Source organism: Nyctereutes procyonoides, unplaced genomic scaffold (assembly GCF_905146905.1).
Source record: "Nyctereutes procyonoides isolate TBG_1078 unplaced genomic scaffold, NYPRO_anot_genome, whole genome shotgun sequence".
In the NCBI taxonomy this organism is placed as follows: domain Eukaryota; kingdom Metazoa; phylum Chordata; class Mammalia; order Carnivora; family Canidae; genus Nyctereutes; species Nyctereutes procyonoides.
The window spans coordinates 13,648,122-13,675,438 of record NW_026575142.1 but is presented as its reverse complement, the minus strand read 5'-3'; the positions used below and the strand labels follow the sequence as shown (position 1 = coordinate 13,675,438).

The 27,317-nt window shown below is 44.1% G+C and overlaps 1 protein-coding gene across 3 annotated transcripts; it reads left to right on the top strand.

Annotated features, from left to right (window-relative positions):
• The first annotated feature begins 12,320 nt into the window (after positions 1-12,320).
• CDCA7 (cell division cycle associated 7) lies at positions 12,321-25,035 on the top strand. 3 transcript variants are annotated; one of them, XM_055308501.1, is made up of 10 exons: positions 12,321-12,417; positions 15,256-15,381; positions 15,803-16,039; positions 18,777-19,013; positions 19,503-19,580; positions 20,828-21,028; positions 21,553-21,690; positions 22,409-22,558; positions 22,994-23,130; positions 23,706-25,035. In XM_055308501.1, exons 1-10 carry the CDS (start codon positions 12,397-12,399, stop codon positions 23,734-23,736), a joined length of 1,356 nt encoding a protein of 451 aa, XP_055164476.1. In that variant the 5' UTR covers positions 12,321-12,396; the 3' UTR covers positions 23,737-25,035. The 3 variants fall into 3 exon arrangements, with proteins under 3 accessions (XP_055164476.1, XP_055164474.1, XP_055164477.1); XM_055308499.1 differs by having other exon boundaries at positions 20,825-21,028; XM_055308502.1 differs by lacking the exon at positions 15,803-16,039 and having other exon boundaries at positions 20,825-21,028.
• The last annotated feature ends 2,282 nt before the right edge of the window (positions 25,036-27,317 follow it).

The window sequence follows — 27,317 nt, the reverse complement described above, 5'->3', positions numbered from 1 at the left end:
CACAAATAAATGGAGGTTAAGTAACATGCAACTAAACAATGAATGGCTAACCAAGAAATCAAAGAGGAACTCAAAAAATATATGGAGACATACAGTGCCTGGCTGGCTCAGTTAGTAAAGCATACAACTGTTGATCTCAGGGTTGGGAGTTCAAACACTATGATGGCATTGAACTTACTAAAAAAAAAAAATATATATATATATATATATATATTTATATTTATATTTATATTTATATTTATATTTATATTTATATTTATATTTATATTTATATTTTTTGGGGGGAGGGAGAGAAATAGAAATAAGAACACAACAGTCCAAAATCTTTGGGATGCAGCAAAAGCTATCCTATGAGGGAAGTTTATAGCAATTCAGACTTATCAATAAGAGGAAAGATAAAAAAACATATGATCATTTCAATAGATGCAGAAAAAGCACTTGACGAAGTACAACATCCATCCGTGATTAAAAACTCTCAAACAAGGTAGGTTTAGAGGAAACATACCTCAACAAGATAAAGGCCATGTATGAAAACTCCACAGCTAAGATCATACTCAATGGGGAAAAACTGAGAGCTTTTCCCCTAAGATCAGGAATGAGACACTGCAATCTTGCCATTTGCAACAACACAGATGGATCTAGAGGGTAGAATGCTAATGAATTAAATCAGTGAGAGAAAGACAAATACCATATGATTTCACTCAATGAGGAATTTAAGAAACGAAACAAATGAATAAAGAAAAAAGAGACAGAAACCAAAAACCCCTTACCTATAGAAATCAAAGAGATCTTACCAGGCTGTAGGCAGTGGGGGATGGGTAAAACAGGGGAAGGAGATTAAGAGTACATTTATCATGTTGAGCACTGAGTAATGTATATAATTACTGAATCACTGTATTGTACACCTGAAACTAATGTAACACTTTATGCTAAATATACTGGAATTAAAATAAACAAGTAATTAGTCTGTGAATGATCTGAAAGTACTCAGTGGTGTAGTTGTCTGTTGGTTTGATAGGATTTCAAACCCATTTGTTTGTCAAAAAAGTTGTTTTTATTTTCATAGTTACTTATTTATTTATTTTCCAAAGATTTTATTTATGTATTCATGAGAGACACAGAGAGAGAGAGAGAGAGAGAGAGAGAGAGAGAGAGAGAGAGAGAGGCAGAGACACAGGCAGGGGGAGAAGCAGGCTCCGTGCAGGGAGCCTGATGTGGGACTCGATCCCGGAACTCCAGGATCAAACCCTGGGCCGAAGGCAGGCACTAAACTGCTGAGCCACCCAGGGATCCCCAAAAAAGTTTTCAATAGTAAAGTTGTTTTGTTACAGGAATGGAAAAAAAAAAAAAGATAAAGACCTCAGATTAGTGTACTTGCTCTATCTAGACAGCCACCGTGTGCTCTGCGGTTTACTGACATACACATACACACATATATGTACATACACACTAACATAAGGCAGGAATACAGGGGATCTGGCCTTCTTGCAGCAAGGCTCATAATAAACCGAGCTCGTCCCTGTAATACTCTAATTCTTAGAAATTTGTATTTTAAATGTCTGCATCTAACAGATACTTATATCTGTAAAATATACTTCAATATTTTCACATACTTTAGTATGTTCAAATATTGTAATAAATATTTAAATACTGTATCAGCAATGTTGATGGTGATTAAAGCTACCACTTATTCCACAGGTTGTAAAATAGCAAAAAGAGATTGTAGTAGAACTGGAGATGAGATGGATAGGGCCAGGAGGTTGTAAAATTTAAGACTGAGAACACCTTTAATGTTGCCCCATGATATCACCTCTAGATATAGTAGCTGGATATGATTTTAGGAGTCATTTATTGTTGTCCAAGAGGAGAAACAGAAATGTGAGCTTAAGATTAGAAAAGTGATATATGAATCATGTTAACTGAGTGCCTCTTTGGAATCACAGAATGGGGAAAAGTCATGTGCTTATCAGGCTCAATAATAATAGTTCGAACTTTTGAAATGGAAACCCTTGTAGCCTGTGATAAGTATGTCAATGTAATCCCTGGAGCCAACCTTAATAATGATAAAGAGATACACTAAAAGTTATAAATAAATTAAAATGGATTTTTTTTTAAAGAGGGAGAAGCAGGCGCCCTGTGGGGAACTGATGCAGGACTTAATGCCAGGACCCCAAAATCACGACCTGAGCCGAAGGCAGATTCTCAACCACTGAGCCACCCAGGTGCCTCTCAAAATGGAATTTTAAAAAATGTTCAAATAATCAGAAAGCAGAGAAAATAAAAGAAAAAAATTAAATGGTAAGTTTAAGCCCTAATAAAAGTTAAAATATGCATTGAGCACCAACAACATGCCAGATATATACTTATTTACTCTTCATGCCAACCCTATGAGGTAGACTTGGAATATTATCTCCATTTTATAGATAATACAACTGAGATGGAGATGAACTTGCCCAGGATCATAAAACATGTAGTAGGTGGCAAAGCTACATTGCAAACCCAGGCACAGCCGACTCCCTACCATCATCCTGTGCCAGACAGCATCTGAATACCCAGCCCCAGCTGCTTAAGCACCACATTTGATACCACGTGATAATGCTCCCCTGCTCCCAGATAGCAGATTGGACACCTGACATAGGGCTACTGATCCATCATAACCTTAGTGGCCCCAAATACACGTGCACATATACACAAGATGAACCTAAGCCGATTAGTTTCTTTACTAATTGCTTTAGTTAATCTCTTGTTAATACCAAGAGATAATGCTGGCCAATGGTAAGATTGGAGGCAAAATGATGCTTTGAGTACATGGCAGACCAAAGCTTGCTGTTAAGTCAGTGTTATGAAGGAACAGAAGAGAACAAATAGCCAGTAAGACAGCTGGTTTGATTAGGACAGTATTAAGGAGAATTACCTAAAACTTGAAAAATTAGGAACTGTAGAAACTGGCTATTCAGGCTACTCTAATACACCACAGGCTGCAATGGCTTGAACAACAGACATTCATTTCTCACGGTTCTAGAGGTTGGGAAGTACATGATCAAGGTGCCAGCAGATCCAGTATCTGGTGAGGACCCTCTTCCTGGTTTGCAGATGGCAGTGTTGCTTGGATCCTCACATAGTGGAGAGCCAGGAGAGAAGAAGCGAACTTTCTCTCATGTCTCTATCAGGGCACTAATCCCACTCATAACGGCTCCACCCACATGACCTGGTTGCCTCCAAAGGCCCCACCTCCAAATACCAGCTCATTAGAGATTAGATGTCCACATGTGAACGGGGCGAGTAGAGCGGAGGGCGGGCATACAAACATTCAGTCCATACCCCTGACTCCCGAAGTCATGAACACTAGCTGGAAATTGGAAAAGCCTGGTTATTCTAGTGGTCTTTCAGAGTAAAAGTTCAAAAGAGCTAATCTAGTTCATCACCAGAGTTGTAATGGTAGTTCCATCTCTAGCATGAAAGCCTGGCCAAGGGAGCTCTGTTTGGATTCATTTTTTTCCAGCTTAGAGACTGGAAGCCAATGGGTGGTTATTAATTTCCTGGGGCTGCCATAAAAATTAAGCCACAGAGTTGGTGGCTTAGAACAATAGAAATGTATTCTCTGGCAGTTCCAGAGACCAGAAGTCTGAAATCAAGGTGTGGACAGGACTGTTTTCCCTCTAGAAGCTCAATGAGAGATTCTGTTACTTGCCTCTTCTAGTTTCTAGAAGCTATACTTGTACCTTGGCTTGTGGCTGCTCTTTCCAATCTCGGCCTCCATCTTGAAATGACCTTATCTATGTCTGAGACTTCTTTTTTTTTTTTTTAAGATTTTATTTATTTATTCATGAGAGACACACAGAGAAGGGGGGGCGTGCAGAGACACAGGCAGAGGGAGAAGCAGGCTCCATGCAGGGAGCCTGACGTGAGACTCGATCCCGGGTCTCCAGGATCAGGCCCTGGGCTGAAGGCGGCGCTAAACCGCTGAGCCACCTGGGCTGCCCTTCTTTCTCTTATAAAGACAGTTGTCACTGGGTTTAGGGCCTACTTGGGTAATCCAAGATGGTCTCCTATCAAGGTCCTTAACTACATCTGCAAAGACCCTTTTTATAAATGAGGTAACATTTACAGAGTTTGGGTATTAGAACAAGGATATGGATTTTGAGGGGTCACAATTCAGCCACTACAGGTGCCCTGGGCGCGGTACCAGCTGTTTTTCTGATAAGCCTAAGGAAAGGTAAGGTACAACAAATTCTCAGGTTTCTGTCAAGTGTTCCTTTTGTTTAAAGGGGCACTGGGTGGCTCAGTGGTTGAGCATCTGCCTTGGGCTCAGGTCGTGATCCCAGGGTCCCAGGATCAAGTCCCACATCGGGCTCCCTGCATGGAGCCTGCTTCTCCCTCTGCCTGTGTCTCTGCCTCTCTCTGTGTGTCTCTTATGAATAAATAAATAAAATCTTAAAAAAAGAATTCTGTGGGTTGGGTTACATGAAATTCCAGAGCGACTGGTAGAGAAAATATCAGTCCATAGCAGTGTGTATGCTTTAAGTTTGAAGCCTGAGAGAAGCTGCTTTGAAAAACAGTTGTGATAAGCCATACGATTCACAAGGTTCCTTTGGGGACTCCAAAAAAAGAGAAAAAGCCGAAATTCCACCATTTGACCAGTGGAGTTGATGGATCAGATGGCTTCTATGTTTAATGTTTTAAGGACTGCTGGTAGACTAGTTTTGAATTCTACACATCAATGTACAGATTAGACTTTTTCCCTGGGTCCCTGACCATCCTGAATTTGGTTCACTCCAGAAATAAGCCAATCTCTAGACAATCCCTAAGTTTCCTTTTTTTTAATTTTTTTTAAAGATTTTATTTATTTATTCAGAGAGAGAGAGAGAGGCAGAGACACAGGCAGAGGGAGAAGCAGGCTCCATGCAGGGAGCCCGACGTGGGACTCGATCCCAGGTCTCCAGGATCAGGCCCTGGGCTGAAGGCGGTGCTAAACCGCTGAGCCACCCAGGCTGCCCCCTAAGTTTCCTTTTACCTAATTTTTAAACTTCCTCTCTCCGCAACAATTCTCTCAAAGAGCTGCTTAAAAGGAAGAGATCTGAAGAATTCTATGACCTGGAAAATTCACAACTATAATAGTTTAGAGGAAGTTGCCTATGCAATGAATGGAGACTTCTCACACCTAAAAAACAGAGATTTTTTTTTTTTCACACCGGTGTTTCCAGAAGGGGAAATGATCAAATTAAAAACAAAAAGTTGGCAGCCCTGGTGGCCCAGCAGTTTAGCGCTGCCTTCAGCCCAGGGCCTGATCCTGGAGACCCGGGATCGAGTCCTACGTCGGGCTCCCTGCATGGGGCCTGCTTCTCCCTCTGCCTGTGTCTCTGCCTCTCTCTCTCTCTCTCTCTCTCTCTCTCTCTCACTCTCTCTCTGTGTCTCTCATGAATAAATAAATAAAATCTTTAAAAAAAATAAAAAATAAAAACAAAAAGTTCTCGAGTGGAACCAAAAATCTTGCTAGGTGCCTATGGGCCACAAGCTTCCTAGCAGGGCTTTGCTACCATATCCCAGAAGTCTGAGCTGGTGCCAGTCAGACCCTGGGATAACTGAAAAGCCCTTCAGAGCTGGCTGCCCCGCCAACAGGCCCTCAGGCTCCCCGACTCCATCTTCCCTTCACACGCCCACTCCCCCCATCTTTCATCCTCTCCAAATCACCCTCACTGCCTCAGCCTCTCTTCCTCTGCATGGTTGTTCCTGTTATTTTAAGGACAGGGAGCCACTCTTGTTTTTCTTCCTGTCGTTTTCAAAATCATCTGAGCTCATTCCAGATAATGTGGAAAGAACCAAAAAAAAAAAAAAAAAAAAAAAGCACCAAAGGAAAAATCACCATTAGCTCCCCTATCCCACAAGAAATCTTGGCTAACATTGTGTCATAGGTCTCTCTGGCCTTCCTCCCCTCCCTCGCCTGTGTTTTCTAAAGTTATTATTGCATCAAAAAGAGGTAACAAGTGTTGGCTAGGATGTGGAAAGAAAGGAAACCCTCGCATACTGTGGTGGAAAACAAACTGGCACAGCCAGTATGGAAAACAGTATGGAGGGGCCTCAAAAAACAAAAAATAGAAATACCATATGATCCAGTAATTCCACTTCTGGGTCTATATCCAAGGGAAATGAAATCACTACCTCCAAGAAATATTTGCACCCCTATAAAAACACTTTACCAGGGGCAAATTTAAGAAGTTATAGAAGGAGAACAAGTTAGAGGAGAGTTGTAGCTGTAAAATGTAGGCAGTTGGGTTATAGTTATGGTTTGGTTCGGCTTCCCATAATGTTGGGACTGACTGATTCAGTAATTAAAACATGACTTTCTCTTATCCAGTGTTTGATGATGCTTTAACACTTTATACAGTTAAATATTTCACGGGTAACAATGGTTACCCATGAAAAAACAAATATTTCTTCTTGCCAAACATGACCAGATTTGCACTCACGTTCCCATATTCCTTCCTCTAACCAGGTATCAGAGGTCTACAAACTGACTTGCTTAACAGCGCAGACATATAATCAAAAGCAAACATACCCATAGGGTTTGGAGAGGTAGGATTTGTGGACTAAACTGAACCAGGGTGGTAATGGGCTGGGCCCGCCCACAGGGTGGCTTCTGGCAACAGAAGGGTAACTTTAGGCATTTTAGGTTTCTTGCTTTTGTACATTCTGAAAGCAGACACTGGGGAGGGAAACCTATAATTAGGGGGTTATTTAGAATAGAGATTTGTGACCTGACCGACTGCAACCTGTCTGTATCCACAAACTACGGGAAATCCCTTAGCAGCCCTTTGTCTCTGGGTGTGCATGGTCTATTGAAGGTTTCTCACTGAGCCACTTGGGTTCACATTACATTTCCTGAGAGAAGGAAGGGTGTATGGGACTGAGAACAGTACATCCGTATATCTAAAAAGGACATATCTTACTAATTCTTACATTCTTTGTCCTGAAATCAAATCATCTTGAGTTCAAGTTTGACTTCAGCTCACCTCATTATGTAAGTGCTGAGTGCTCAGAACCTCAGGGTCAAGTTTTAAACCTAGTAGTAGGAAATGGGATTCTTTGTGCAAGGTGAATAAAAGCTACAGGACAACACATACGAATCCTTAAAGTTAAAGCTCTTCAATAGGAGACCGTATTTCAGAAGGTTTCAGATTTAAAGGTCCATCTACAACCCCTGTAGTTGGTAATAAGTATTTTCTGAGTACCTGTTGTATTTACAGCCCTCATACCAGATACCGTCTCCAGAGGTCAGGTATGTGCTTATGAAAGGTCACTCTGTTACCTGTTGCTGTGGCCTGGGCCCTCATGACTTTGTGCACACTGAATTTCCATTCTTACTCATTCTGTGTCTTTCATTTAAGATGAACACATTTACCAGTATATTATTAACATAGTGATCTAAGACCTTTAGGAGGTACCTAAAATTATAAGATGAACTTGCAGTCCCGTTTACAGGACCGCTGTAAACTGGACTGCATATTTAATACTACAAACCTATAGATCTTGATGGACCGGACAAGTGTCGCAAACTTTAAAAAATTTTTATTATAGGGGATGCGTGGGTGGCTCAGTCAGTTAAGCATCTGCCTTCTGCTTGGGTCATGATCCCCGGGGTCCTGGAATGGAGCCCCACATCAGGCTCATTGCTGGAGGGCTGGGATGGGGGTAGTCTGCTTCCCCTTCTCCTTCTGCCCTTCCCCCTGCTGGTGGTGCTCTTTTGTGCATGAATAAATAAAATCTTAAAATTCATTAAAAAAATGTTTTAGATCCAGAAGAAAAAAAAAACCAGGGAAAGTAAAAATATAAAAGACGCTCACATACCCACCACTTGCACTGAACAGTTTGCCATATTGCTTCATGCTATTTATTCTTTTTTTTAAGATTTTATTTATTTATTTGAGAGAGAGAAGGAGAAAGAGAACATGAGTAGGAGAGAGGGACAGATGGAGAGAGAGAAGCAGACTCCCCGCTGAGCAGGGCGCCCCATGTGGGGCTTGATGCCAGGGTCCTGAGTTCATGACCTGAGCTGAAGGCTGATGCGCTTAACCAACTGAGCCACCCAGGAGCCCCTATTTATTCTTAAAGAAAGCATCCGTGAGAGTGGAAGGCCACACCCCCTCTCTTTCTTTCCATCTTTCCCTCCTCAGAGTTTACCTCTATTCTATTTTGTGTAGGTTCTATTTAATACTTTCACAACATATTTTTAAAATATTTTATTTATTTATGAAAGGCACAGAGAGAGAGAGAGGCAGAGACACAGGCAGAGGGAGAAGCAGGCTCCATGCAGGGAGCCCGATGCAGGACTCGATCCCAGAACCCCGGGATCATGCCCGGAGCCAAAGGCAGACATGCAACCACTGAACCACCCAAGCATCCCAATACTTTCACAACCTAAGTAGGTTTTATTGATGGGGGAACAGAGGATTAGCTGAGAACAAAGCACATTGACAAGTCCTTGAAACAGGGAGAGTGACATTCCTCTACAGACTCAACTACCTCGATGTTCATACTTTGCTAAGGGCAGAAGGCAATCTTAGCCTAACCAGCCCCAGGAGCCTGTAAGTCTACTTTAACATATAAAAATTCCTTTAGAAATTTCCTTTATCGCTAAACCCCTAACATACATGTTGGCAACCATCCAAGCACCCAAGCACATGGCCCACAGACACACAACTGAAGGGTCTCATGACTCAGGTTTTATTAGACAGTAAGAAGTGATCTTTTCCCAACATCAGCTCGCCCCCTCGAGTCCTGGAAACCCTGCTTCCAAAATTCCTTAGAGACTAGGTTATCCTCAAACCCCTCCCAACTCCCAGGTATATAATCTGCCACCCCTCACAGGCCCAGGGCAGCAGCTCTTCCTGCCCACGGGTCCTGTCCCTGTGCTTTAATAAAAACCACCATTTTGCACCAAAGACGTCTCAAGAATTCTTTCTGGGTTGTCGGCTCTGGACCTCACCTATATTGCAAAACTTCATCATTAGGTTTCTTTTGTTTGGTTTTGTTTTAGGTTTCCAAAATTTGCATAAGGGCTACAGTCTGCAGAAATGTTTGCAATTTGCTCTTTCGTTCAACTTTTAAGATTTATCTACATTGATGCAAATAAGCCATGCCATTCATTTGAAGTACTGTTCAAATTCCATTCTATGAATATTCCACCGTTTGTGCATCCGTTTCCCTTCTGAGGGGGCATTTCGTTTATTTGCAATATTTTACTATGATACATAACGCTGTAACGAATGAACCACCCATCCCTTCAGTTCCATTAGTTCTATCTTCAAAATAATATAACTTAAACCTGAGCAGTTCTTCGTACCCCAAAACTACCCTAGTCCACGCCATCATTTTCTTCTTCAGGGGCCTTGAGCTTTCAATCCTGTTCCCCTTCAACCTACAGTTCACACAGTCCATAGGGTCAGATTGGGTTGGTCCTTCATCAAAATCCTCCCCAAGCTCTTTCCAGGGTCACGAAGAACCACCACCCTCACTCCCCGCACCTGGCCGTGATCTGGCCCCTCTCCCTTTCCTTCCCTAGCTAGAATCCAGCATATTTAGCTGCTTCTGTTAGGCCTTATAGAGCCTTTGAACTAGCTGTTCATTTTGCTGGAAACCAGCACTTCCCTTATCTTCCTAGGACTTCTTCCCTTGCTTTACTCAGGCTCCTGATCAGATAACACCTGAGAACCCTTTCCCGTTTTTCTTATCTGAATTAATACCTCTTTCATTTCCTATCTCCTTATCCTGCCTTTTTTTTTTCCCCCCCGTTTCAGAAGTTATCACACCTGAAATTATCTTGTTTACTTTTGCTCCTCCACCAGGATATGAACTCCCTGGCCTTTGTGTCCCCAGTTCTCAGAATAGTGCCTGGTGTACTACGCACTGTCAGTACTTAGCCTGAATGAATGAGAGAACATCAGTACAAGACTCATCAGGCGCATTCTCCAGGACATTATCTTGAAAATTCTGTCCACGGCGAAGCACAATATGAAATACACATTTATACGAAACACACACCCAAAGGTGACACCAAGTTTCAAAAAACAAGAGTCACACTTACGACTCCTATTTTTTACTCAATTTCAAAAGAAAGATAAAAGAAGGGGGATCCCTGGGTGGCTCAGCGGTTTAGTGCCTGCCTTTGGCTCAGGGCGTGATCCTGGAGACCCGGGGGATGGAGTCCCACGTCTGGCTCCCTGCATGGAGCCTGCTTCTCCCTCTGCCTGTGTCTCTGCCTCTCTCTCTCTCTCTCTGTCTCTCATGAATGAATAAATAAAAATCTTAAAAAAAAAAAAGAATAAAATGTGCTGGTTGTAACCTGCTAAGTTGATTATTTCACAATCCCCCAATGGGCTCTAACCTGCAGTGTGAAAAACTTTGATGGTACATATCTGGAAGTGGTTTTGCTGGGTTTTACGAAATATCCCTGAACTGCCCTCTGATGTTAAAAAAAAAAAAATTACACTACTAACATTGAGGCAATTTCCTTGCATCCTTACCAACACCTGGTCTTCTCAGGCTTTTCAATTTTTTGCCAGAGTGAAAGTGTATCCCTTTGTTTTCACTTGCATCTTCCCCTTTACTCAAAGGACCGACAGACCAGACCTCTTAATCTGAAGAAAAGAAAAAAAAAAGGGACACCCGAGTGGCTCAGGGGTTGAGCGTCTACCTTTGGCTCAGGGCATGATCCTGGTCCCGGGATCAAGTCCCACATCGGGCTCCCTATGGGGAGCCTGTTTCTCCCTCTGCATATGTGTCTTTCTCTGTGTGTGTCTCTTATGAATAAATAAATAAAATCTTTTTAAAAAAAGGCAAGCTAAATTATTTTGTAGTCCCCTAAAGAAATCAAGAATTTTCCTGTCATAACTTTTCTGTGATGTACTCTTCCCTTAGTGTATGTCACAATTCCAAATTCTCACTTATTTCGGGGGCAAAAAAAAAAAAAAAAAAACCAACAAAAAACCCACATTTCCCAAGGACCCAGCACTAACGACGATTCTAGGGCTTTCACCATCTACATAGTTGTTTATTTACCCAACAGACACTTAGGAGCCCCCGCCCCCGCCCCGCCCATCCCCGCGGCTGCCAAGGGCCTCGCCGCGCCCCCCGCCTCCCGCGGCGCCTACCTTCCAGGCCGCGGGTCCTTTGTCCCTCGCACGGTGACCGTGACCCCGGGCAGGCGGCTTTGGGGGAGGCTCTCGAGGACCCGCTCCCAGACCCTCCCGACTCCTCCAACCCATTGTTCTCCTGCAGGACTCGCTCCCAAGTTTCTGGATCCCGGCGCTCACGCATGCTCTCTCACTGCCGAGGACTTCTCGGCGAGAGAAAAGTTTTTTAAGGAGCAAATTCGATGGTTTCCATCCCAAGCCCTTGTCTTACATGCGAGATGACAGTCAGTGGCCTTTAAAGCCACCCAACTCCTTTTACCTTTTCTTCTTAAAGCCCTTTTTCTTGTTCCTGCTCTCCCCCCCACCAAAAAAATAAAAAATGAAAAAAAATGCAAAACCTCACACTTTATTGCGTCGGAAATGTCACGTTTGACTGGAAGGGCAAATGAAAAATATCTCGCGGTCATCCCGATTTCGGTAACTACAAGTTCGCACAAAAAAAGAGAAGATCAAAAAAAAAAAGAGAGAGAGAGAGAGAGAGAAGATCCCCCAAACCACATAAAGGGGCTCCAGCTTCTACCCCCCCCCCAACAGATGCACTGGCAAGACCGTACGATCCCGCAGGTTAAGTCTTAAGTTACAAAGCACAAGTCTTGCATAAAACCCACAGCGCGGCTCCCTGCGCGTTCTTGCAAGGAAACGTCAGGCTTTGCCTCATTTTATTGCTGCGGGTGGTGATGGGGTCGCCAGGTAGGAGGTGCCACACTCGGGGACAGGGGCTGCACTAGTAAGGGGGAGAATCCGTGCTCAAGTCCTGGGTTGTCTTCCACGACGTGAGCCGCACCCCGCAGGCCCGGGCGCCCGCGGCCCCGGGAACTCATGCAAATCAGCCTGCCTACCCCGGGGCAATACGAACCTCTTTCGCGCCACTCGCTCAGGTCTGTGCAGCAGCGTAAAGAGAGGGGTCCTAGCGCCCGTAAAAGGCGCCGCTTTTCCAGGCGCACTTTAGGGGATTCCAAGGCTGTGCCTTGAGTTCGCAATATCTGGGGGGGCCGCGTTTTTCCCCGGCGGCGGGAGGGCGCCCGTGGCCCCGCCGGCGGTCTCCGCAGCTGGCAGGACCTGCGCCCCGGCGCGGGAAAGCCGGCCGAGCCCCGCCCCCCGGGGCCCGGGTCTGCGCGCCCCGCCCGCCGCCGCTCGGCTCCCTCCCGCTCAGTGGGACCGCGGCGCTCGCGGTGCTCGGCTCTCCGGCTCCGCGCCCGCCGCCGGCATGGACGCTCGCCGCGTGCGGGTGAGCGCTGGGCGGACGAGCTCGAGGGGTGGACGCGGTGGGCGCGGGGCGCGGGGCGCTGGGCGCGGGCCGATCCCCCGAACTCCGCGGACCCGGCGCTCCTTAGCGACCGGTGGCCATCCTGGGCGGTTCCCGTTGGGGCAGCCCCCCCACCCCCAGATCGCGTGCGTTTCGGGTGACCCGGAGCCGGGGGCCGACCCCGCGGGGCGTGCGCACCCGGCGCGCGCGGGCGGCGAGCTGAGCGGTTTGCAGGTTGGTCTGCGGCGCCGGGCGAGCCCGGAGCCACGTGCGCCCGCAGTGCACGTGCGCCCCGGGGCCGGACAGCGGCCGGAGCCGGCGGGGCCCCATTGTGCCTGCGGGCCCGAGCCCGGGTCGGGGGGGGGGGCCGCCCCTCCCTGCCCCCCGGGGTTTGCCCCGCAGCTCCGGGCGGGTGGGTGGCTCCCGGCGGCCGGGGACCCGCGCGCCCCGGGGGGGCCCCTGGACGTGCTCCCCGCCGCTCCCGCACCCGCTCTCCAGCCGCTGACGGGGCTGGGTGGGCTTGAAGTTTCAAGGTCTTGCAAAACGGTCTCTTTCGGACTTGGGGTGTGCACAGGCGGGGGGGGTTGTGAGGCGCCCCAGGTCCGGGCGGCGATTGCACCCGGACGAGCTGGTGTCCCAACTGGCCGCCTGCCGTTTGCCGGTTCTGCACCCCTTCACCCACCCCCCGGCCTTGCAGCTGCAGGACGCTGCCCCGAATGGGACGTTACTTTTTTTGCTCTAACGGAAACCGGAACGTAGGGTCTGCCCCCCGGAGATGTTAAGAAGATGGGGGCTGGGTGGAGGAAGGGAGTGACATGCTTTATAAATAAGAGTGACACACGTGAGGAGGCTGTGCTTCTAGGGGGGGTGGGGGTGGGGGCGTGGCCTCGGACACCTCTGGGTGTAACCCGGCCTGGGCTTTTAGGTTGGAGAAAGCCGCGTCCAGCAGGGCTCGAGTCTGACATCCCTGCGTTCAGATTTGGGCCATCCTGTGACTTGAGTAATCCACTTCACCCCTCGGGCCTCAGCTTCCCCATTTGTGTGTGTGTGTTTAAGGTTTTACCTATTTATTCATGAGAGACACAGGCAGAGGGAGAAGCAGGCTCCATGCAGGGATCCGGATGGGGACTCGATCCCAGGACCTGAGTCAAAGGCTGACGCTCATCCCCTGAGCCACCCAGGCATTCCCTGCTTCCTTCCCCGTTTGTTAGGTGGGAATAATGATAACACTTGGTTGCAAGGGAGTAGACGTTATGTGAAAACACGCTCAGTGCCTGGCACAGAAAAAACACCTACGGCACAGTGTTGGTTATTATATTCCCTGCCTGCCAGAAAAGTTCATCTCAGCCGTGAGCATTTGCCTTTTTCTATGTCTTTACCTCCAAACATGCATTTGCCTGCTACCTAATTCTTGGCCTGTGCTGGCGTGTTAAAGCCCAGCGTATGTTTCCTTGTCAGCTTCCAGTAAAATGCCTCCCCGGAGGCGGTCTTGGACCTCTGCTCACAGGGAGATTGATGAGTAAATTGCAGCGGAATGCTAGGAGCAGTGCTGGCCTAGGTGACTGCAGAATTGGGTTCTCCTTCCAGCTGTGTCATCTCCTGCACTCGATTTCACCCTCCCTGGGGCCTTGAGTTTCCTCACCTGGAATATGGGGTGTTTGTGAGAGCCTTTCTAATAGATGGTAGCTCTATTCTCACGTTTTCCTGCCTTTCTAAAGGACAAAAGACATGACAATTTTATTTGCAAGAGATTGAAATGAAATACAGAATGTTAGGTGTACAAGGAAGGTCTAGAATGTTCCTGACACCTCACATCTTGGCTTTATTTTGTGAGACCCATAGCAGAGATTGCCTTTCAGAGTTTTCAACGTGAGGAGTCATTTCTATCGTGCAGCTATATACTTAAGAAGATTTAAATATAGGAACTAAAAGCACTTAAGAAATCTCATTAAATATTAAGAAATGCCAGAAACTGCTGTCTTTAACATGAAATAGATGCCAGTTGCATTTTCTGAGGTGCAAAGCCAGGCTGTTCCGTGTGTATGAACAAGTAACCTGCAAGTAGGAAGAACTTCTAAAAACTTAAGATTTGTGTAGCAAGGGGACTGCAGGAAGAGCTGAATGTGCCAGGCTACTAGAAGGCTGAAGTGGAATCAGGCATTCTTCCTGGGTTTGGAGGGCTGTTTGACCTTTAACTTGCCTCCTTGTGGGTTTGTTCACTCTGTGGATGTACGCGATTTGTAAGGACTTTGTGCTGAAATCCCTATACCCCTCCTGGTAGAGCAGGGCCTGCTTGAAAGCCTGCCATCTTGAAGTAGAGGTGCTGCCCAGTTTTTGTCGTTTGGATAATTAGCATCACAGTACAGAGCCCAAAGCTTATATAAAAAAGACCTCATTAGCTTGATTTTGGCCGACAGAGAGAAATCACCCTACCATTTTGTACTTTTGAAATTTCCTTTTAGAAGTGCAATCCAGTGTTTTTAACAGGCAGGTTTTAGGAGGTCAGCACTAAACCCCTTGGGAACTCTGTATAATGCTCGGCTTGGTGGGAAGAGAGGTGAGCAGTGAGGTAGTTCCACAGATGTTTGATTAAACTGATAAGTGTCCTTAACAATATTCCTTTAAATCCCCTTTTAAGATTTTACCAGGTTTTAATTTTTTTTTTTTTGTAGCATTTGCAAATCCTCCTTTTTCTATATAAGGTGTAAGAAATGGACACATCTACCCTGTGCTGTTAGAACTACTAAACTCAAAATGATGTCTTCGGTTAGAGGGTGTAGTAAGCGTCCCATTTAATAGTATTGCCATTTTCATTTGCAGCAAAAGGATCACGGAGTAAAGAAGAACGTAAAGAAATTTAGATATGTGAAGTTGATTTCCATGGAAACGTCGTCATCCTCTGATGACAGTTGTGACAGCTTTGCTTCTGATAATTTTGCAAACACAGTAAGTGCTGCCTGAGAATAAACAGAATTGAGTCTGCGGTGCCCACAATGCCCCAAATGCTTTGTGCGTGATTAAAACTGCTTGCTTTTTTGCCTGCATTTCTATACAGCTGCTGGAAAATACAGTATGCATTGTAATTTCATTTCACTTTTTTGCTGTGGTTCTAGGTAGTAATTGTTGGAGGTAGATTAGCTACTTATTCTATCTTTTTGAAATGTCGCCTAACCTAACATGCCTGATGATTTGCCATAACAACTCAGAAATCATTTGTAAACCTCTGAACCATTTTTCTTTGTAACAAAAGCTGTTCTCTTGTAGTGCACTTGTAAATGTGATTTGCTCTCTGCACGGTTTATGGAAAATTGGTTCTTGAAAAAAGAGGGAAAAAATGCACAACCACATTTATTTATTTATTTTACAGAAACCTAAATTCAGGTCAGATATCAGTGAAGAACTGGCAAATGTTTTTTATGAGGACTCTGATAATGAATCTTTCTGCGGCTTTTCAGAAAGTGAGGTGCAAGATGTGTTAGACCATTGTGGATTTTTACAGAAACCAAGGCCAGATGTCACTAAAGAACTGGCCAGTATTTTTCATGCCGACTCTGACGATGAATCATTTTGCGGTTTCTCAGAGAGTGAAATACAAGATGGAATGGTGAGTTTGAGAACCCATGTCAAGAAGAAGCAAGGTACATTTACAGGCATGGCATACTTGCTTAAAAAATATTTTTCTCGTAATTTTCATTTTAGTCATGCCATTAGATTTTGTTGAGCTTTTTAACATTTTAAAGAGTTATTTTCTTCTTCAAGTCTTACAACAGTTTTGACTAACATAGTTCCTAAAAAGCTTGAACGTTTTATAGGCTGTAAAAATCTTGGAAACTGGTAAGATAAAATTGGCCAACCTCCAGATTTCTGTTGCCACAGAAATCTAGCCTGATGATCAGAAGCCCACATGTCCTCAAGATTAGCAATATTCCTATTTAAGTTCAAGTGCCCAGCCCCAGTACCAGCCCAGCATAGAGCAGGCCTTTGGTATATGTTGGTTCTCATGGTGGCTCTATACCTTCATCCGAAAAACCTGTGATGGCTCATGTGCAGGAGTTCAAGTGCAGAAAATGACAATTAGGGCCCTTCCTGCTTTCACTTTTGCTCCGTGGCTGGCTTTTCTTGTGCATGCTGCCTTAGCTTTAACCTCTCGTGCTGCTGAGGCCACTGCTGCTGCTGCTGCACCTCAGTCCCACTCTCCCTGAGCATATTGTTTAGTTCTGCAGACTCTTGTTGGCAGGACTGTCTCAACAAAGGAAGCAGCGTGTTGGTTTACAGTTAGGTGCATGCTCTTCAGCTCATTGCAGTCTGATAACGGAGCCACTCCGGGGACCACACTCACACTGACATAAGTGAGAGCATCTGGCCAAGGAGATAGTTTATCACTATCTGACTTTATGGTAATGTCTCTAAGAAGTGGCGGTGGTTCAAATCAGTGCAGATTGGAGTTATTGCAGGGGCTGGTCTGTAAATCTGCACGTGACCTAAACATTGCGTAGCCTGAGTCATTTCTGGGCAATGTTTCCATTCTTAGTAGATGCTGTTAGTTTCAATGAATAAAATGCCAATTGAGTAAAAGCCTTAAAAACCCATAAAAGTTTGTCATTTTCCCATAATCAGGCACATTAAAAGTACACGAAGAATACTAGAAGCTGTGTGGATTTAAGAAGTGCTTGAAGGTTTTTTTTAAAAAAAAATGGGTCTTCCATTTCTGGAACTTCATGGGTGATACATTTTCTTTTCTCAATTTTTTTCAGCCATCACCACCATCAGTTTAGGATATGTTCATCACCTCCCCAAAAAACCGTGTCCCCATTAACCGTTACTTCTCAACCTTTCCCAGTACCCTCAATTTTCCATTGGCAACCACCTGTCTGTCTGCTGCAATTATATGTTTCCTATTCTGGACACTTCATACAAATGCAACCATATACTATCTGGTCTTTTGTGACTGGCTTCTTTCACTTCGTGTAAGGTTTTCAAGGCTCTTCCATGATGTGGCAGGTGCCAGTGCTTAGTACCTTTTTATCACTGAATAATATTTTGTGAATATACAACATTTTATTTATCCTCTTTACCAGTTGATGGATTTGAGGGATATTTGCACCTTTTGGCTGTTGTGAATAGCGCTGCCTCGAACATTCACATACAAGTTTTTGTGTGGACATATACTGTCGGGGTGTATGTACAAATGAGTCCTATGGTAGCTCTGGCCTTTTAATGAAATGACAGGCTGTCTTTGGCTGGACCATTGTTAGATTCCTACCAGCAGTGTATGTGGGTTCCAGGTTCTCTACATTCATGCCATACTTCATACTGATTCAGCTCCACTAGTGTGGGTAATGAAGCAGTATCATGATTCTGATTTGCTTTTCCCTAATGACTAATTTTAATATATATGTATATATTTTTTTAAAGATTTTATTTATTTGTGAGAGACAGAGAGAGGCAGAGAGGAGAGAGAAGCAGGCTCCATGCAGGGAACCTGACGTGGGACTCCATCCCTGGTCTCCAGGATCAGGCCCTGGGCTGAAGGCGGCACTAAACCGCGGAGCCACCTGGGCTGCCCTAATTTTAATATATTTTCAATGATGGAAACCCACTTTACGTTTGGAATCTCAATTTTTTTTTTTTTAATTTACAAGAAGTAGATTAGAGATACCCTGAGTAGTGAAATTCAGAGAGACAGAAAGTAGAATGGTGGTTGCCAGAGGACCGCCGGGAGTGGGGAGTTAGTGTTGAATGGGTACAGAGTTTCAGTTTAGGAAGATGAAAAAGTTCTAGAGATGGATGGTGGTGATGGTTACACAACAGTGTACTTAATGCCATTGAACTGTACACTTAAAAGTAGTTAAGGTGGTACATTTTATGTAATGCATATTTACCACACATTTTTTAAAAAGTAGATTAGAGCACTAAGACACCTATATGGTTTAATGCCATAAGCATTGAAACCGTGTTTGTGAGAGGACACATATTTGTTTTTATAGGAGTTCTTTTAAAAAATAAAAGATCTATTTCTAAATTAAAAAGGGAACTGGGATTTTCACATTTAATTAAAAAAATTACTCCGAACCACTGGCCTAATAAAGGCTATGAAGATGGCTTATAACAACATGTCTCAAATAGGCTACGGGAGTTAAATTAAACTGATTATTGTACTTATTTGTAATTCCTGATTTGTTTCTCAGGGCTGTCAATTAAAATTGACGATTAAAGTGTTCAATTAAAATTTATTCCATGTCAGCAGCGTCTTTTGTTCAAAAGAGATTTGTAGTCCTACTGGTGCAGCTTGTAGGACAATCAACAAGTCATTAATGACTCCATTGTTCCTGATTAACTAGAGACTGCAGTCAGACCACACTGGCTGTAAGACCCGCAGCCAGGGCAGACGGTCCGGACCCCTCCGAGTGGCCATGAAGTTTCCAACTCAGAACACCAGGGGAGCCGCCAGCAAAAGAGCAGTGCCCCCCGAACCCTCTGAGAATTCTGTGACTGATTCTAATTCCGATTCCGAAGATGAAAATGGAATGAACTTTTTGGAGAAAAGAGCTTTAAATATAAAGCAAAACAAAGCGATGGTAGGTATCTGACTTTGTTCTGACACTAACCCATCCTGTCCTTTCTCTAAGCTGCTCATTGTTTATATCTGTCCTAAGAATTATTTTCAGTGTGCTGTGAAGCCTTCACAATGAATGCCTCAAAATATGCTTTTTTTTTTTTAAGGTATATTTATTTATTCCTGAGAGACACAGACTGAGAGAGAGGCAGAGACACGGGCAGAGGGAGAAGCAGGCTCCTCTCAGGGGGATCCCGATGAGGGATTTGATCCCCAATCCCAGGATCATGACCTGAGCCAAAGGCAGGCGCCCAACCACTGAGCCACCCGGGCGTCCCTTCAATATATGCTTCTCCTCCTAAATTAATTTCTTTTTTTTAATTCATTAGTCTTGGCAAATATATGAGTGAAACTGGAAACTTGAGATGTGCTACTATATTTTCCAAAAGTTGCTTTATTCCCTGCATTTATTCTAAACTAATAATTTCTGTTGAATTTCCTCCCTTTTTAGCTTGCAAAACTAATGTCGGAATTAGAAAGCTTCCCTGGCTCATTCCCCGGAAGGCGTTCCCTACCAGGCCCCAGTTCAGTAAGTGCAAATCCTTGTTTGTATTATAGTATTTTGGACAGGTCTAAGATAAATTTATTATTTTAAAATCCAATTTCCTTATTTTGTGTAGTCCTACAGACAAAGAACTGGAGGAAAAACCTCTCTAACATATCTCTGGGACCTCTTCTGTGCATCCTAGGGCAGGTGTGGCCTCCTCTCTAAGCCGTGCTTTGCAGTGCTTAGACCCATTTTGATTGGCTGTTTCTCTCCTTCCCAACTAAACTAAGCCCCTCAAGAGCAGGGAGTAAAGATTGAAAACTTTTTTTCCTGTATCCCCAGCATTAGGATATTCCTTCTGCATGATAGATGAGTAATAATACAGATTTTTAGTAACTGAGAATGAGAAAAAAGGAAAAAAAACAATTTCTTTTTTTTTTTTTTTAAGATTTTATTTATTTATTCAGGAGAGGCAGAGACACGGGCAGAGGGAGAAGCAGGCTCCATGCAGGGAACCCGACGTGGGACTCGATCCCGGGTCCCCAGGATCACACCGTGGGCTGAAGGCGGTGCTAAACCGCTGAGCCACCCGGACTGCTCAGAAAAAACAATTTCTTAACCAAGTCATGGCCTAATATATGTGATTCTATTCTGAGGAACTAGGCTGGTGCAACTAAAGGGAATTTGATGTGTCTGCTGTGGTACAAAAGGAAAGATGTCCTTTCCCCACTTCTCCCTGAGGAGAAAGGGAAGGGGCAGGCAAGGAACAGAAGAAGGAAAACCATAAATACATACATTTCTGTCTTGTGCCACATAGAAATAGTGAGTATGTTTCAGGGCTCAAGAGATGTTGTAGAAAAGGTTTTGTTTTGTTTTTTGGAAAACAAGATCTGTTCTTTTTTTTTTTTTCTTTTCTTTTTAAAGATTTTATTTATTCATGAGAGACACAGAGAGGCAGAGACAGGAGGAGCAGGTTCCATGCAAGGAGCCCAATCTGGGAACTCGGATCAGGCAGACGCTCAACCACTGAGCCACCCAGGGCTCCCAAATGAGATCTGTTCTTCAGTGGAGGAATAAATGGATCATCTCTCAGTTTGAGAGAAACGGCTTGGTGTTAGAAAAGCAGAATTACAATAGCTGTACCATTTGGGGGCTCACTGTGATTGCATCATGGAAAGGACAAAGGATTAGGAAATGGAGCTCTCCTTTTACTTAAAAACATGCTTAAGGAGAAGGTACATTTCTCTTCATTCTGGAATAAATGGGTTCCATCGTGTTTTGTTTAGCAGTCAAAGACACCCCGAAGGCGTACATTCCCGGGTGTTGCTTCCAGGAGAAACCCTGAACGAAGAGCTCGTCCTCTTACCAGGTCAAGGTCCCGGATCCTTGGGTCTCTTAGTGCTCTACCCACAGAAGAGGAGGAGGAGGAGGAGGAGGAGGATAAGTATATGTTGGTGAGAAAGAGGAAGACCGTGGACAACTACATGAATGTGAGTTCTCGGTGTTTGTGCTTGCTCTTCCCTTTGTCGTCTTCCTGTAGGCGCAGTATCCAGTACACTACACACTATGCGGCCTCAACATCATAGATGACCCACAGTAAACCTTCTTCTCAAATCATTAAGAATTGTTAATGTTATATAGACTTACTTGCTGTTTTTGTTAGCAGGTGAAAAGGTCAAAGCTTGCTTTCTTCCTTTCTTTCTGTCTTTTTTTTAAGATTTTATTTTTAAGTAATCCCTATAATCCAACATGGGATTCGAACTTGATTTTGTTTCTTTGTTTTCGAGATTTTATTTCTAAGTGCCCCAAGCTTTCTGCAGCTTTTCGTATGTAGGAATCATTTCCGTGATGTTGTCCCGTTATCTTTAGTAAACTTAGAACTTGTCCCTTCTCCATAAGCTCTAAGGAAGGTTTCTAGGTTGAATTCTTCGTGAGGAAATTACAAATCATGTGTCTGGGATTCAAAGCTGGGGAGAGCCAGTAGAAACACCAGTCCATGATTTTTGTCACGCAGGAAGACGACATGCCCAGAAGTCGTCGCGCTGGATCCATGACCCTTCCACATATAATTCGCCCGGTGGAAGAAATTACAGAGGAAGAGCTGGAGAACATCTGCAACAATTCTCGAGAGAAGATCTATAACCGTACATTGGTATAAACCTCTAAATTCTATCTGTGAACATGAACATCTGTGAGAGAAAGGAGAGCTTCTATCCTTAGATTTTTGCTAACGTTAAAGCCTTAGTACAAGGGATATGTGCTTGTGTTTTTTTTCATAAAAGGAAAGAGAGTTTTGTAGCATCCTTGGGATAACACACCTCTTAGTGAGTCTGCAGCAGTAGTATTTGCTTAGTAAAGCCTTTGGTAGCATTTGATCTTTTAATTTTAGAAATTGATTCAACATATATTGACTGTATGTCTCACAGAAAACTACTTTTTTATTTTGTTTTTGTTTTGTGGGTCTTTTTTTTTAAAGATTTTATTTATCTATTCATGAGAGACCCAGAGAGAGAGAGGCAGAGACATAGGCAGAGGGAGAAGCAGGCTCCATGCAGGGAGCCTGAAGTGGGACTCGATCCCGGGATCCCGCCCTGAGCCACTCAACCACTGAGTGACCCAGGCGGCCCTCGCAGAAAACGAGTTTTGATAATATTAACTATTGGGTCTGCCAGTTGAATGAAATCACCATGCTTGATTTATTTTTCATGCCCTCGGCATACCCATGTATATGCAGATTTGAAATAGGATCCAAAGACAAATTGTCAGACTCCATCCACAAAGAAGCACATTCTTTATGCCATTTTTCTATATTTTTCTATACAAAAAGCAGTATTTTGTTCTTTTTTTCCTTCTTATCTGCCTATTTTTAGGGATCTACTTGCCATCAATGCCGCCAGAAAACTATTGATACCAAAACAAACTGCAGGAACCCGGAGTGCTGGGGCGTTCGAGGCCAGTTCTGTGGTCCCTGCCTTCGAAACCGTTATGGTGAAGAGGTCAAGGATGCTCTCCTAGATCCAGTAGGTGCCTTGAAGGGGTGGTCCTGTGGGCTCGAAGGTCAGCCATCGAGTTGAAAGGGCCAGAAAGAGGGCATCAGGGAAAGGATCAAGCCCTTACTGTTTTGCAGTGCACATCTCAGGGGGCGCTGATGAGTTCAGAGTGTTGGTGCTGGGTGAATGTGAGCCCCCCTCCAGAGTGCTTGGGACCAGGCCATTCCAGGGGGGTTGACTCTACCTTTACCCCTGCAAACTGCTGTGTGACTTCCTCTGCTGCATTTCCTAAGAAAACGTCAGGAGGACAAATGGAAGATAATCATGTTACGGTTTTGCTATTACTGAAAAAAAGATTTACATCCAATTGATGATACCTATCTTAGAGGTTAAATAGGAATAGATAAGTAAAGAGGAGGAAAGTAAGATTTGACTTAACTGTGCTTTTTCACAATTCTCCTTCAGAACTGGCATTGCCCACCTTGCCGCAGGATCTGCAACTGCAGTTTCTGCCGACAGCGAGACGGGAGGTGTGCAACTGGGGTCCTTGTGTATTTAGCCAAATACCATGGCTTTGGGAACGTGCATGCTTACTTGAAAAGGTAAATCGCTGGTCTTTCTCTCTCGCACACCCAAATCTTGCATTCATGTATGTGTCTGAATAAGAAATGATACAAGTCTTGGGGATCCCTGGGTGGCTCAGCGGTTTAGAGCCTGCCGTCGGCCCAGGGGGTGATCCTGGAGTCCCGGGATCAAGTGCCACATCAGGCTCCCTGCATGGGGCCTGCTTCTCCCTCGGCCTGTGTCTCTGCCTCTCTCTCTCTCTCTCTCTCTCTCTCTCTTTCTCTGTCTCTTTGACTAAATAAACAAAATCTTAAAAAAAAAATGATAGAAGTCAAAATAGCAGTTGTCTCTGGGTGCTGAGGACTGCAGGTTTGGACTGGAAAGGGGCACATTGGGAGTCTTTTAGGATGTTGGAAATATTATATAACTTTATCTGGGTGGTGGCGATGTGTGTGTGAGTGCGTAAAAATTAAAGTTGTATGCCTCAGGTAGATGCATTTGACTATATATACTATAACTCGATGAAAACATTTTCAAAACTGTGAATTAGGTTTTTCAAAGAAAATTCTTAGGTTGAAAACCATATCCTAACATGTTCCCTTCTCTCTTTCAGCCTGAAACAGGAATTCGAAATGCAAGCATAGCATTTTGAAGATCCACTATCCGTCCCTCCACTGTGCAAATCTTCCTGAAGTTTTCCATTTTGTCATGTGCTTGAAACCCGAGTTAAGAATTTGGATGATCAGTCAGTTTTATAGGAAACGCAAATCACATTAATTTCGTTAGACATGTGTTTCTGAGCATCACAGAGGTATATAGCCAGCTATACTTTGCCCTCCTGCCATTTCTCCTCTGCTTTTTTTCCTCCCTACCCCATACCATCCCCCTCTGCTTCCAGTGGTTCTCTCCCACCGTTCTATTCCTGAATTCTTTTTAAATGGCAATTTTACGAAAGCATGTTTGATTTAATTGGCGTTGAAATAGCCCCGGAATCTACCCATAAAACCAAGCACTTAGCAACACAGTAGTAATGTTTACTAACTACATCTATTGAATTTCAGAGAACAGCCTTCTAACTTGTTTACAAGAAAGCAGTATAATTTAAGATGTAGCGTTCATACTAGTTGATGTTTTTTAACAGAATCAAGGCACACAAGTCTTAAAACCATGTGGAGAAATTGGAGTAATTGTCGGAAAGTGGAGTATATTACTTTGGATGCCTCTTGTGAGAGTATTCCGTGTATCGTGCTTCTTTTACACGGTGTCCCCTTTGAGACTTAGTTGCTGATGCTTTCTTCCGCTAGGAGGTTAAGTGGTACATCTGGCTCTCCCAGTCCCTGCGCCGTGGTCTGTGGGCATTGCTGTGCTCAAAATCATCGTAGAAAAGACCCCCCCAGGGAGTTAGGATGCTGAGGCTACAGGGAAAGGCCAGCTTGAATTCATGCTCTAACACTTCATTGTAATTTTAGTTGGCCAGGCTTATTTCCATTTGTTTGTGAGGTGTTTCAAATTAATTCCTGATCATTTTGTATGGAAAATTGATAGTACTACTACCAGTCTTTGCAGTGTTTGCTTTCTTGAAGTTATAAACCAGGCACAGGGTTCACGTTCGGTTTTAAGCACTTTTATAACAATGAGAAGTGCCTTTTTGGAATTGGGTGACTTTCAACAGTTTGTTAACTGGACATCTCTGCCCTTTTAGTTTTCTGGGCAGATTCCACGTGTCATGCCCCCTCCCCTTTTGCATTAATCAAATCATTTTATAGAGGTGGAATCTAAGTGTTTGTCCATTTTCTTTGCATGTGCAGCCTGTTGCTGTGCATGTTCAGTGTTTGATGCCTAATTGGACATTGAATCAATAAGTGTAAATAGAGCTTTTGATCTGTAATGCTTTTATACAAAGTTTTTTATTTTAATAATAAAACATTTTATCCTAAGCTTGTCTGCTTTTTAAAAATTCTTTAATACTTAATCTTACTGGACTGAATCCTAATATTTTTCCTCCTATTTAAACAAAAGACCAGGGCAGCCTGGGTGGCTCAGCGGTTTAGTGCCACCTTTCGCCCAGGGTGTGATCCTGGAGACCTGGGATCGAGTCCCATATCCGGCTCCCTGCATGGAGCCTGCTTCTCCCTCAGCCTGTGTCTCTGCCTCTGTCTCTCTCTGTCTCTCCTGAATAAATAAAATCTTTTAAAAAATAAATAAATAAATAAATAAATAAATAAATAAATAAATAAATAAATAAATAAATAAATAAAATAAGCAAAAGACCATTTCTATCTTTTGGGTTTAGTTTTTGAAGGTCATGGGCCAGCTCTTTTGAGCAGGAACTAGCTCAGTGACATAACCGGTAGCTGTGATTGGAAAATCAGCTGAGACAGCTACATCCCAAGATAGAAAGTAATGTGGGCTCATGAAGTTTTACGATGTTGTTTTCCTTCACCATTTGCCAACCCAAGAACTCACCGTGATTTCACAATACCTGGCTTGATTTTATCAACCATTTGAATACTTAAGGCATGCGGTACCTTGAGGCCTGCTCCAGGACTCAGAGAAGCAAAAAGATAAGTCATGGTCTAGAAGCTCTCATAACCCAATTTAGACTAGAATTGGCAAACTATAGCCTGTGGACCAGAGCCTACTGTACCTATGTTCATACAGCACTTGCACTAATTATGTTCTTTACATTTTTAGAAGGCTGTAAAAAAAAAAAAAAACAAAAAAACACATGGCACTATGGTCCACAAAGCCTAAAATGTTTACAATATGGCACTTAACTGTAGATTTGCTTATGTTCTAGACTTACCTTAGAAATCATGTTACCCCCACATATTCATCCAGGGAAAAGATCAAGCTATATGAAGTTATACAATTGGAATTCTAGATAGATGCAAAAGAAATGGGAATTTATTTTAATAAACGGAATCTTGACCCAAATTGTAATCTGACCCTTTTATAGGTAGGTAATGGGGAAGGTTAAAATTTTGGGAGTTTGTAATACTGGCTGTTGGGAACATTTTTGGTGTTGCCATGTTTTAATACAAACTGGACCTAATGTGGTTTTTAATTCAAAAATAGTGACTAGGGACACCTGAGTGGCTCAATGATTGAGCATCCACCTTTGACTCAGGGCGTGATCCCAGGGTCCTGGGATCGACTCCTGCATCGAGTTCCCCACGGGGAGCCTGGTTCTTCCTCTGCCTGTCTCTGCCTCTCTCTCTATGTCTTTCCTGAATAAGTAAAATCTTAAAAAAAAAAAAAAATAGTGACTAGCAACACCTGATTTTGAGACTTCCCCTTTGAGACTTACCATCTATCTAGAATTCCAATTGTATAACTTTTGAGATTTACAGTCTAGTAGAAAACTAAAAATAAGGTTCTGAATAGGAATGGAAAGGAAAGGGCATTTTCTCAGTATCAGGTGTTTGATAGCACTGATGGGCCCGTGGGTCTTGTAATGGCTCCTGTCTTACGAAAAAGACCCATCAGTCTGAGCTTTACCTGGAGGCCCCAAACTTTCTCCCACATGGTCCACCTGCAAAGCTCCACGTACCATCCTTAGAGTTGAAAGAACTTGTGTTTTGTTTTGTTTTTTTAAAGATTTTATTTATTTATTCATGAGAGAGAGAGAGGCAGAGACACAGGCAGAGGGAGAAGCAGGCCCCATGCAGGGAACCCAACGTGGGACTCAATCATGGGTCTCCAGGATCACACCCCGGGCCCAAGGCAGTCGCTAAACCGCTGAGCCACCCGGGCTGCCCAGAACTTGTGTTTTTTAAGAGAAGTCTGCCCTTACTGGCCGCATGGGCCACTCAGAGAGGGATGAAGTAAAAGTGGGGTAGCCCCAATGCCAGGCTGTCCAAGCGTTGTTACCAGCTTGCAGGTGACAGAGAACTCCCCCAGGTAATGGCTAATCATCTCCGGCTTGATAGCCACCTGGTTGGAGGTCTTGACATTGTAGACCCCCACCCCGCTGCCCACCATCTCCTGAGGGAGGTCCCTGCCCAACAGGTGCACCCCGTCTCTGCCCCCCCAGCCGCCCGGCCCTGAGCAGGTCCAAGCGCTGCTCTGAGGGACAAGTCCAACAGCTGGCCCAGGCCCCCCGTGGCAGCAGGTGAACTTGAGGGAGATCCGGTGCTGCTTCTGCTCCCCTTTGCCACCTTGCTGGCTCTTTAGAAAAAGTGAGAGAATTCAAGTTTTGGCGATTTAGGTGTGAAGAGTAGTT

Excerpts from the sequence above, each read along its gene's own strand:
- CDCA7 (XM_055308499.1), top strand. The coding sequence starts at position 12,397 with ATGGACGCTCGCCGCGTGCGG. Across the intron at positions 12,418-15,255 it reads TGGACGCTCGCCGCGTGCGG|CAAAAGGATCACGGAGTAAA; the intron begins GTGAGCGCTGGG and ends TTTCATTTGCAG. Across the intron at positions 22,559-22,993 it reads AGGATGCTCTCCTAGATCCA|AACTGGCATTGCCCACCTTG; the intron begins GTAGGTGCCTTG and ends ATTCTCCTTCAG.